Below are 12921 nucleotides of genomic sequence, written 5' to 3'. Positions count from 1 at the left end.
GGACCAGAGGACACAGCCTCAGAATAAAAGGACGTACCTTTAAAAAGGAGATTCTTTAGCCAGAGGGTGGTGAATCTGTGGAATTCATTGCCACAGACGGCTGTGGAGGCAAAGTCATTGCGTATTTATAAGGCGAAGGCAGGAGAATGGGGTTGAAAGGGAAAGATAGATCAGCCATGATTGAATGGTGGAGTAGACTCGATGGGCTGAATGGCCTCATTCTGCTCCTATGATATGAACTTCTTCAAAAGTCATGGGAGCAGAATTAGGCCACTCGGTCCATCGAGGCTACTCCACCATTTGAGCGCAGGTTCAAAGAGTTGAACAACTCTTAGCAAAGAGCCAGCATTGATAAAATGGGCTGAATGGCCTCGCCTAGCCCCGGGCTGAGTGTGGATGTGTGTAAAGCCTCCCCCTCTCTGTTCCTTCCCAGAGCGATACCTCGGGGGACTACGGCAAGGTGCTGCTGGCGTTGTGTGGCGGTGAAGACTAGGAGGGTTGTCCTCGCACTGTGGCATCCCCTCCTTGATCACCAGAGAGGTCCCAGAGGTCAAGGGGCCGTTCCATTGGAGCAGAGCCAGCTCTCAGCCGGGGAAGAGAGACCGTTGCCTATCTCCGTCCCTCCCCACCCAACCCCACCCCAGACCAACAATGTGGCAGAGACCAAGGCTCCATCGTGGTGGACTCGTTTCCCATGCTCCATGTCCTGGGTTCTCAACATCTCCTTAGGAGGTCCATGTCCACCCAGGATCCTGGTGCCCATGGACTTCTCCAGCCCTGGTCCCGGAGCATCACCGCCTTGATGGTTCCCCCAGAACCCTGACCCGGTTGGTTGGTGGTCTTCAAATCTTGACCATCGACCAAAGCTCCTCAATGGCTGGTTGACCTCCTCCTCCTCCTCGTCCTGTCGTCCAAAGTCCCACCCATGCACGGTCCCATCTCCTCCTACTGGGAGTCCACCAAGACCCAGGTCTCATCCTCTGGTTGGGAATCCCGTGTACCTTCCTCTCCCACTTTCCCAATTACGTGTGGTCCACCCCGTGGTCTTCCAGTCTCTCCCGTCCCAAAACCCCCGCCACGGTAGAGGAGAACAGAGGAGATCTGAGGTCACATGACTGGGGAATGCAACCAACAAGACCCCTCCCCCCAATCCTTCATCTACCATCGATGGACCCTTGGACCTCTCGTTACCTCGACGGACGGAGGTAGTCGTTGGAGGTGCCACCTCGGCCCAATGCTCCTTATGCCAGCTGGTCTCTCCACCGCTCTCTCCTGCACGGATCTGCGCTCCCTTCAACGCTCCATTGCCTTCCATTCAGCTTGTCTTATTTTATAAAAAGAAAAGATTCAAATAAACCCCACGAACCACCTTCCTTGTCTCTTCTTTTCTATTTCTTTACAATGCCAAGAAATGAATCTGGTCTTTTCTTAAACTTACTGGATAGTGGATAGAGTGAATGTGGAGACGATGTTTCCACTGGTGGGAGAGTCTAGGACCAGAAGACACAGCCTCGGAATAAAAGGACGTACCTTTAAAAAGGAGATTCTTTAGCCAGAGGGTGGTGAATCTGTGGAATTCATTGCCACAGACGGCTGTGGAGGCAAAGTCATTGCGTATTTATAAGGCGAAGGCAGGAGAATGGGGTTGAAAGGGAAAGATAGATCAGCCATGATTGAATGGTGGAGTAGACTCGATGGGCTGAATGGCCTCATTCTGCTCCTATGATATGAACTTCTTCAAAAGTCATGGGAGCAGAATTAGGCCACTCGGTCTATCGAGTCTACTCCACCATTTGAGCGCAGGTTCAAAGAGTTGAACAACTCTTAGCAAAGAGCCAGCATTGATAAAATGGGCTGAATGGCCTCGCCTAGCCCCGGGCTGAGTGTGGATGTGTGTAAAGCCTCCCCCTCTCTGTTCCTTCCCAGAGCGATACCTCGGGGGACTACGGCAAGGTGCTGCTGGCGTTGTGTGGCGGTGAAGACTAGGAGGGTTGTCCTCGCACTGTGGCATCCCCTCCTTGATCACCAGAGAGGTCCCAGAGGTCAAGGGGCCGTTCCATTGGAGCAGAGCCAGCTCTCAGCCGGGGAAGAGAGACCATTGCCCATCTCCGTCCCTCCCCACCCCACCCCACCCTACCCCAGCCCAACAAAGTGGCAGAGACCAAGGCTCCATCGTGGTGGACTCGTTTCCCATGCTCCATGTCCTAGGATCTCAACATCTCCTTAGGAGGTCCATGTCCACCCAGGATCTTGGTGCCCATGGACTTCTCCAGTCCTGGTCCCGGAGCATCACCGCCTTGATGGTTCCCCCAGAACCCTGACCTGGTTGGTTGTTGGTCTTCAAATCTTGACCATCGACCAAAGCTCCTCAATGGCTGGTTGACCTCCTCCTCCTCCTCCTCGTCCTGTCGTCCAAAGTCCCACCCATGCACGGTCCCATCTCCTCCTACTGGGAGTCCACCAAGACCCAGGTCTCATCCTCTAGTTGGGAATCCCGTGTACCTTCCTCTCCCACTTTCCCAATTACGTGTGGTCCACCCCGTGGTCTTCCAGTCTCTCCCGTCCCAAAACCCCCGCCACGGCAGAGGAGAACAGAGGAGATCTGAGGTCACATGACTGGGGAATGCAACCAACAAGACCCCTCCCCCCAATCCTTCATCTACCATCGATGGACCCTTGGACCTCTCGTTACCTCAAAGTACGGAGGTAGACGTTGGAGGTCCCACCTCGGCCCAATGCTCCTCATGCCAGCTGGTCTCTCCACCGCTCTCTCCTGCACGGATCTGCGCTCCCTTCAACGCTCCATTGCCTTCCATTAAGCTTGTCTTATTTTATAAAAAGAAAAGATTCAAATAAACCCCACGAACCACCTTCCTTGTCTCTTCTTTTCTATTTATTTATAATGCCAAGAAATGAATCTGGTCTTTTCTCAAACTTACCGGATAGTGGATAGAGTGAATGTGGAGAGGATGTTTCCACTGGTGGGAGAGTCTAGGACCAGAGGGTACAGCCTCAGAATAAAAGGACGTACCTTTAAAAAGGAGATTCTTTAGCCAGAGGATGGCGAATCGGTGGAATTCATTGCCACAGACGGCTGTGGAGGCAAAGTCATTGCGTATTTACAAGGGGGAGATTGACAGATTCTTGATTAGTAAAGGTGTCAGGGTCTATGGTGAGAAGGCAGGAGAATGGGGTTGAAAGGGAAAGGTAGATCAGCCATGATTGAATGGGGGAGTAGGATTGATGGGCCAAATGGCTTAATTCTGCTCGTAGAATTTATGGATTTATGAAATTATAAGGGGCTTAGATGGCACAGAGTCGCAGGGTTAGAGAGCCGTCTTCAATCCTGATTACGGGTGCTGTCTGTCTAGTTTATTGTCACGCGTTCCAAGATACAGTGAAAAGCTTTTTATGTTGCATGCTATCCAGTCAGCGGAAAGACTATACATGATTACAATCGAGCCGTCCACTGTGTACAGATACAGGATAAAGGGAATAACGTTTAGTGCAAGATAAAGTCCAGTATAGTTAGATTAAAGATAGTTCAAGGGTCTCCAATGAGGTAGATGGGAAGTCAGGACCACTCTCTAATTGTTGATAGGATGGTTCAGTTGCCTGAAGAAGGGTCTCGACCTGAAATGTCACCTATTCCTTCTATCCAGAGATGCTGTCTGACCCATTGAGTTACTTCAGCATATTGTGTCTATCTTTGGTTTAAACCAGCATCTGCAGTTCCTTCCTACACAACAGCTGAACCACGGTATGTGTGGAGCTTGCAGGTTCTCCCTGGGACCGCGTGGGTTTCCTCCGGGTGCTCCGGTTTTCTCCCATGTCCAAATGACGTGCGGCTTCCCCAGAGATGCTGCCTGACCCGCTGAGTTACTCCAGTACTTTGTGTTGGCCAGCATCTGCAGTTCCTTGTTTCTACATTTAAAAAATTTGAGGGTTTCTACACTATCTGACAGGAAGTTGATTTTTTTGTATCAGATCGGTTCTGCAATTTGCTAAAACCAAACCTTCTCACACATAGAGCTAATCTCGACAAGTGGAAAGTCCCCGATGTAGAAATACGCCGCCCATCACCTGATGCTCTTCTCTGCACCTTTCTAGGCTGCTTTGCTGAACTAATTTGGTGTGAAGGATTTCTCAAGCAGCGACAGATGCTTCAGAACCTTTTTAATTTTAGTTTTAGTGGTACAGTGTGGAAACAAGCTCTTCGGCCCACCGAGTCCACGCCCACCATCGATCACCCATTTCACATTAGTTGAATTCTGCACACTTGGGACAATTTACAGAAGCCAGTTAACCTATAAACCTTTGGGTTGTGGGAGGAAACCGGAGCACCCGGAGAAAACCCACGCGGTCACAGGGAGAACGTTACAAACTCCATACAGACAGACCCCATGGTCAGGATCTCTGGCGCTGTGGGGCAGCAACTCTGCCACTTGTTTCTCTTGAGATCACACCTTCCCTAGCCAACAGTGGACCTACCAGGCACGTCCCTGCCAGAGGTCGTCTATTGCCAACCCTGATTTATCCTGGTCACTCCTCTCCTCCAGTTCTTTCCAGACCCTACATTCAAACTGAAGAAGGGACCCGACCCGAAACATAACCCGTCCTTTGACCTGAGATGAATAGGTGACCTGAAATGTCACCTATTCCTTCTATCCAGAGATGCTGTCTCTGGATGAGAGATGTTGCCTGACCCGCACTTTGTGTGTCTCCAACAGTCACTGTTACTCCAGCACTTTGTGCCTGTCTTTAAAAGCTAGACTAGGCTAAGCTAAACCCTATTGATGTTCTTCAGAGATGATGTCTGACCCACCGAGTTACTCCTGCACTTTGTATTCCACTCAGGATTCCAGCATCTGCAGTTCCTCGTCTCCCTTCCACTCAAATCCTAGCTGTCTCCCGACATACAAGAACTGCTTCCTCTCGCTTTAGGTTTCCAGATCAAAATATGTTGGGTTCTGAAGTCTCTGGCCCGAGCCCAAGATTTCTTGACAAAGAAAGTGTGAGGCTGTTGGCAGGGTTGTCAATTGGAAGGAATGTTTCGATGGTGAACGCATTACTGTGCTTCTGGAGGGGGTTCCCGTAGAAGTGTGAGTCAACATCACACGTTCAAGGTGGCCCCTGTACAGCTGGGCGTCATGGGACACGCGTGGTATCTTCTGTGGCTAGCTCACGCATGATCTGTTGACTCTGACTCCACCGGACCTGGAGTTGTGAGTGTGTTTATTGTTACGTTTTAGTTTAGTTTTGTTTTAGAGATACAGCGCGGAAACAGGCCCTTCGGCCCACTGGGTCCACGCTGACCAGTGATCCTCGCACACTAACGCACACTAGGGACAATTTACAATTATACCAAGCCAATTAGCCTAGAGAACTACGTCTTTGGAGTGTGGGAGGAAACCGGAGATTCAGGAGAAAACCCACGCAGGTCACGGGGAAAACATACAGTACAAACAGCACCCGTAGTCAGGATCCAACCCGGGTCTCTGGCGCTGTGAGGCAGCAATTCTACCACTGCACCACTGTGCCGCCCAGATACGGTGGTACAGTGAAAAGCTTTTGTTCTGTGCTAACTAGTCAGTGGAAAGACTATACATGATCACAATCAAACCATCCCCAGTACATAATGGTAAAGGGAATAACTTGAACACCGTTTACTGCAAGATAAATCTAGTAAAGTCCGATCAAAGATAGTCCGAGGGTCTCCAATGAGGTAGATGGTGACAGGATGGTTCTGTTGCCTGATAACAGCTGGGAATAAACTGTCCCTGTATCTGGCCACCAGGCTCAGGAACAGCCTCTCCCCCTCTGTTGACGACTGACCACATTGACGACTGCTTTGGTGCCACCTCCTGCACCCACACACAACTGACTGACTTCATCCACTTCACCACCAACTTCCATCCGGCACTCCAATACACCTGGACGATTTCCGACACTTCCCTACCATTCCTTGACCTCACCATCTCCATCGCAGGGGACAGACTCCTGACCGACATACATTACAAACCCACTGACTCGCATGGCTATCTGGACTACACGTCTTCCCACCCTGCCCCCTGTAAAGACTCCATCCCCTACTCCCAATTCCTCCGCCTACGCCGCATCTGTTCCCAGGACGAGACATTTCATACCAGGGCATCGGAAATGTCCTCGTTCTTCAGGGAACAGGGATTCCCCTCCGCCACCATAGATGAGGCTCACACCAGGGTCTCATCCATACCCCGTAACACTGCTCTCTCTCCCCATCCTCGCACACGCAACAAGGGCAGAGTCCCTCTGGTCCTCACCTTTCACCCCACCAGCCGGCAAATACAACACATAATCCTCCGCCATTTCTGCCACCTCCAACGTGACCCCACCACTCGCCACATCTTCCCATCTCCCCCAATGTCTGCCTTCCGCAAAGACCGCTCCCTCCGCAACTCCCTCGTCAATTCTTCCCTTCCCTCCCGCACCACCCCCTCCCCGGGCACTTTCCGTTGCAACCGCAAGAAATGCAACACCTGTCCCTTCACCTCCCCCCTCGACTCCATTCAAGGTCCCAAGCAGTCGTTCCAGGTGCGACAAAGGTTCACCTGTATCTCCTCCAACCTCATCTACTGCATCCGCTGCTCTAGATGTCAGCTCATTTACATCGGGGAGACCAAGCGTAGGTTGGGCGATCGTTTCGCCGAACACCTCCGCTCAGTCCGCAATAACCTACCTGACCTCCCGGTGGCTCAGCACTTCAACTCCCCCTCCCATTCCCAATCCGACCTCTCTGTCCTGGGTCTCCTCCATTGCCAGAGTGAGCAACAGCGGAAATTGGAGGAACAGCACCTCATATTCCGTCTGGGGTCCTTGCGTCCTTACGGCATCAACATTGAATTCTCCCAATTTTGCTAGCCCGTGCTGTCTCCTCCCCTTCCTTAACCCTCTAGCTGTCTCCTCCCACCCTCCCATCCGCCCGCCCTCGGGCTCCTCCTCCTCCTCCCCTTTTCCTTCTTTCTCCCCCCCCCCCCCCCCATCAGTCTGAAGAAGGGTTTCGGCCCGAAACGTCGCCTATTTCCTTCGCTCCATAGATGCTGCTGCACCCGCTGAGTTTCCCCAGCAATTGTGTGTACCTCCCCCTCTGTTATCAGGTTTCCAAACAGTTGCACACAAACTGGAGGAACAGCATCTCATATGTCGCTCAGGCAGCTTACAACACAACGGTATGAACATTGATTTCTCTAATTCCAAATAACTCCTGCATTCCCTCTCTCTCTCCCCTCACCTCCCCCACCATAGTCGTCCTACCAGTCCCACTGTTCGCATCCTGGTATTCCTTTATTCCTGCACTGTATCCCTGTATCCAGTCTGAAGAAAGGACCCGACCCAAAACGTTGCCCATCCATTTTCTCCAGAGATGCTGCCTGACCCGCTGAGTTACTCCAGCACTTTGTGTCTTCCTTCATTATCACCTCTTCCCCAGCCAACAATGGGCCATTGTGGACTCAACTCTTCCTTGGTCATCTGTTGCCGGGCCTTGATTGTTCTGGCTATACCTCCCGTTATATAATACATTTTGATTATACCTCGTTTACTCCAGCACTTTGTGTTCTTTCTTGGTCTGAAGAAGGGTCCAGACTGGAAACATCACCTGTCCACGTTATTCCAGAAATGTTGCCTGACCGGTTGAGTTACTCCAGCACTTTGTGTCTCTCTGCAACTCTCTGCACATGGTTGGAGGGAAGAAGCTGTTGCTGAACCTGGATGTTAGTTTCCAGGCTCCAACGCACCTTCTTCCTGACGGCAGGAGTGAAATGAGTGCGTGGTCAGGGTGGTGTGGGTCTCTGATGATGCTGGCTGCCTCTTTGGGGCAGCGTCTCCTGTAGATCCCTTCAATGATGGGGAGGGCAGTACCCTGACGGACGGGGCAGTGTCCACCACTCTCTGTAATCCCCTTCATTCCTGGGCGTTCGAGTTACCGCTCCAGGCTGTGATGCAACCGGTCTACAGGCTCCCTACTGTACACCTGTAGAAGCTCAATAAGAGTTTTGGTTTATTATTGTCACATGCACCAAGGTACAGTGTAAAGCTTAGTTTTGCCTCCAATCAGATCAGATACTGATCAGAACTTCTACTGCAGTTGTACAGGTTCTACTGCAGTTGTACAGGGTCTTGGTGAGACCACACCTGGAGTATTGCGTACAGTTTTGGTCTCCAAATCTGAGGAAGGACATTATTGCCATAGAGGGAGTGCAGAGAAGGTTCACCAGACTGATTCCTGGGATGTCAGGACTGTCTTATGAAGAAAGACTGGATAGACTTGGCTTATACTCTCTAGAATTTAGGAGATTGAGAGGGGATCTTATAGAAACTTATAAAATTCTTAAGGGGTTGGACAGGCTAGATGCAGGAAGATTGCTCCCGATGTTGGGGAAGTCCAGGACAAGGGGTCACAGCTTAAGGATAAGGGGGAAATCCTTTAAAACCGAGATGAGAAGAACTTTTTTCACACAGAGAGTGGTGAATCTCTGGAACTCTCTGCCACAGAGGGTAGTCGAGGCCAGTTCATTGGCTATATTTAAGAGGGAGTTAGATGTGGCCCTTGTGGCTAAGGGGATCAGAGGGTATGGAGAGAAGGCAGGTACGGGATACTGAGTTGGATGATCAGCCATGATCATATTGAATGGCGGTGCAGGCTCGAAGGGCCGAATGGCCTACTCCTGCACCTAATTTCTATGTTTCTAGATAATACTATAATTAAACTCAATCAAGTCAAACCTGTACAACAGGTAGAGCAAAGGGGAAGATACAGAATGCAGAATATAGTAGGTAGACAAAAATGCTGGAGAAACTCAGCGGGTGAGGCAGCATCTATGGAGCGAAGGAAATAGGCGTTTCGGGCCGAAACCCTTCTTCAGGCTGATGTGAGGGTGGGGGAGGGGGGGGGGGGGGGGGGGGGGGGGGGGGGGGGGAAGAAGAAAGGAAGAGGTGGAGCCAGTGGGCTGAGGGAGAGCTGAGAAGGGGAGGAGAAAGTAAGGACTACCTAAAATTAGAGAAGTCAATGTTCATACTGCTGGGGTATTCTCACCATCGTAGTGCACCAGTTCCAGAGACAAAGCCCAATGTCCGCAATGGTGAATCTTTATTCCCTTTATCCTGTATCTGTACACTGTGGATAGCTTGATTACAATTGTGTATAGTCTTTCTGCTGGCTGGATAGCACGCAACAAAAGGCTTTCGGAATTCCCTCCCAAAGAGAGCACTGGAGGCCAAGTCACTGGATGGATTTAAGAGAGAGTTAGATAGAGCTCTAGGGGCTAGTGGAATCAAGGGATATGGGGAGAAGGCAGGCACGGGTTATTGATTGGGGATGATCAGCCATGATCACAATGAATGGCGGTGCTGGCTCGAAGGGCCGAATGGCCTCCTCCTGCACCTATTTTCTATGTTTCTACGCTTCTAATAAACTAAACTAAATTAACCAAAGGAAAAGTGTGATGAAGCAATTAATCAACACAATTCGTTAAAGGGCAAGGCGGAATAATCCGGGACAGGTGGAAACGTCGAGCCGTCATCTGAGTTATGTGGACGGAATGTTGTGAATCCGGAACTAAATGTCAGAAATACAATACAATACCGTTTATTTGTCATTTGAACCTCACATGAAGTTCAAACGAAATTTGGTTTCTGCAGTCATACAAGAAAAGAACCAAGACACAGACCAACACAATTTACACACACATCCATCACAGTGAATCTCCTCCTCACTGTGATGGAAGGCAAAGTCTTGTCTCTCCCCTGCTCTCCATTCCTCTCCCAAAGTCAGTCAAAGCCCCCGGCGGGTGCTAGCAAGTCTGTGTTGGAGCAGCAATGGTGGCATTGAGGCTTGAGGCTAGTAACCTGCAGACCGGGAGAGTAGGGCCGTGTTCCTGGAGTATTTGTTGGACTGGTTGAATAGTCATAGTCATACAGCACGGAAACATAGGTGATCGATGGTTGGCGTGGACACGATGGGCCGAGGGGCCTGTTTCCATGCTGTATCTGAAAACTGTAACATGGTTTGGTTGGGAAGGGACGAGTTGACCAGGGAGTTTCGGAGGGAATAGTCTCTGCGAAAAGCAGAAAGAGATGGAGATGGGAAGATGTGGCCTGTAGTGGGACCCCGTTGGAGGTGATGAAAATGTTGGAGGATTATATGCTTTATGCGATGGCTGATGGGGTGGAAGGTGAGGACAACAGTAATTTGCAAAGTAATTCATTCTGTCCTTGCTAAGAATGGGGGGATGGGAAGTAAGAGCGGAGCTGCGGGATATCGAGGAGACCATAGTGAGAGCCTCATCTATTACATGTATATACATATTACATGTATATATTACTGAACTTTACAGCATACCATGTTTACATATCTGTTGTGCTCCTGCAAGTAACAATTTTATTGTTCCATTTCGGGACTAATGACAATAAAGCACTCGTGACTCGACTCTTAGCTATGATCAGCCATGATCACATTGAATGGCGGTGCTGGCTCGAAGAGCCAAATGGCCTACTCCTGCACCTATTGTCTATTGATCCAGAGGGGGAGGAATCTTCTTGTATTTGAAGATGATGGGAAGTAAATTAATCTGTTCTCAACGGTGTTTTGCTTTGCACACACACACACACACCTGAACAGGTACATGGATAGAACAAGTTTAGAGGGATATGGGCCAAACACGGGCAGATGGGACGTGTAGATCTGACATGTTGGTTGGCATAGACAAGTTGGGCCGAAGGGCCTATTTCCATGCTGTGTGACACTATGATTCTATGCACGCACGCGCACACACATGCTCACAGACATCCCCGAAATGTCATCCATTCCATTTCTACGGTGATGCTGCCTGTCCCACTGAGTTGCTCCAGCATTTTGTCTATCTTCGGTGTAAACCAGCATCTGCAGTTCCTTCCTACACATACATACGCACGCGCACAAGCACATCCACAGACACACGCTCAAACATACACAGATCCACGGTCAGTCACATTAGCACATACACACACACACACACACACAGACGCACATATATACACACAGATACATACACATATTCACACACAGACATACACGCACAACACACCCACACAGATACCCACACAGACACACACATACACACACACACACAGACACACACATGCACACACATACATACACACACAGACAGACACACACATGCAGACACACACATGCAGACACAGGCACACACAGACGCAGACACATACAGAGCGAAAAAAATCAAATGGTTTGGAAATCCCCAACATTCTTTGGTTTCCAAGTATGTCCACACACACAGACACACACACACACACACACAGACACACACCACACACACACACACACCCACAGACACACACACACACACACACACCACACACACACACACACACACACACAGACACACACATGCACACACATACATACACACACACACGCACACACAGACACACACACACACAGCTTCCTGTACAGCCCAGCAGTGATACCGCACGGGGGGGGGGGAGGGAATGGAATCAGGGCAATGGTTCGTGGAGAAACAAAGAACTGCATAAAAAGGCACAAAGTGCTGGAGTAACTCAGCGGGTCAGGCAGCATCTCTGGAGAACGTGGATAGGCGATGTTTCGGGTCGTGACTCATCTTCAGACAAACCCATTACAATCAGTCAGAAGGAGGGTCCCAACCCAAACGTTCTCCTGTCCATGTTCTCCAGAGATGCTGCCTGATCCGCAGTGTTGCTCCGGCATTTTGTGTCATCTACCCCATTGCAGACATTGGACTTTGTCTCTGGAACTGATGCGCTACAACGCTGAGAACTATATCCTGCACTCTGTATCTTCCCCTTTGCTCTACCTATTGTACTTGAGTTGGATTTGACGGCATCTCTGTATAATGTTATCTGAGCTGTTTGGATGTAAAACAAAGCTTTTCACTGTACCTTGGTGTACGTGACAATAATAAATGTAATCTAAACCTTGAGACTGGGGCAGCACGGTGAAGCAGCAGTAGACCCGGGTTCTATTCCCATCTCACATGCTCTGTGTACGGAGTTTGCACGTTCTCCCTGTGACCGTGTGCGTTTTTTCCTGGAATTCATTGCCACAGGCGGCTGTTGGGGCCAAGATTGGGTATTTTTAATAATAATAATAATAATAATACATTTTATTTATGGGCGCCTTTCAAGAGTCTCAAGGACACCTTACAAAAATTTAGCAGGTAGAGGAAAAACATGTAAGGGGAATGAAATAAATAGTAGAGACATGACTAGTACACAAAGTAAAGACAGAATACAATTCAAAACACAATATGAGGCAATTAATGCCTGACCCGCTGAGTTACTCCTGCACTTTTTTGGAAACCAACATCTGCAGTACCTCGTTTCCCTCTTCTAATCGCTTTGCCTGTGTAAGTTACTTTCATGCTTTACTGATGTTGGGGGTTAAGAAGTTAAACTCAGAGGAGAACAAGGCTGGTGTGGTGAAATATTGGAGAGGTTCCTGTGCTTTTGAGTGTGTGACATTCCCTTGATGTTGGGAAATGACCCTTTACCAAGAATATTGCAAAACGAAGGGGAAATTCACACGATGAAAATGTTCTAACAAATATAGCCAATCTAGAGAACATCATGAACCAGACTCAGGAAATGTCAATAAAACTCACATCCAGTACGTCACTGATGCCTTGGCTTTACAAGGTGCAAAGTAGAAACTCAAGACTTTCTTTCCTTTTAAACTTAGATTTAACATTTTTAATGCGGCAAGGTGTTCCAACATTCTCCTCGGCAGTGGCGATATTGGACGGAATGATGCATTCAGTCCGGGGAAAGATTGAGTATTAGAGAGGTTTTGAGTTTGAGTTTAGTTTAGTTTATTATTGTCACGTGTACCGAGGTAGAGTGAAAAGC

General features: G+C 49.3%; 1 protein-coding gene across 3 annotated transcripts in view; it reads left to right on the top strand.

Annotated features, from left to right (window-relative positions):
• Positions 1 to 2874, top strand: part of anxa6 (annexin A6) — a 56021-nt gene extending 53147 nt beyond the window's left edge. For 2 of the 3 annotated variants that reach the window (XM_033029760.1, XM_033029767.1), the window contains one exon: positions 434 to 1370. In XM_033029760.1, the coding sequence (XP_032885651.1) occupies positions 434 to 493 (60 nt within the window). In that variant the 3' untranslated portion in view covers positions 494 to 1370. Of the gene's footprint in view, positions 1 to 433; positions 1371 to 2079 lie in introns of those variants that run through there. The other variant, XR_004413468.1, reaches the window with a different exon arrangement.
• Positions 2875 to 12921: the final 10047 nt, after the last annotated feature.

The sequence above is a fragment of the Amblyraja radiata genome, chromosome 11, assembly GCF_010909765.2.
Source record: "Amblyraja radiata isolate CabotCenter1 chromosome 11, sAmbRad1.1.pri, whole genome shotgun sequence".
Taxonomy (NCBI): domain Eukaryota; kingdom Metazoa; phylum Chordata; class Chondrichthyes; order Rajiformes; family Rajidae; genus Amblyraja; species Amblyraja radiata.
Note: the sequence above shows the minus strand (reverse complement) of the source record. Positions and strands in the feature narration are given on the sequence as shown.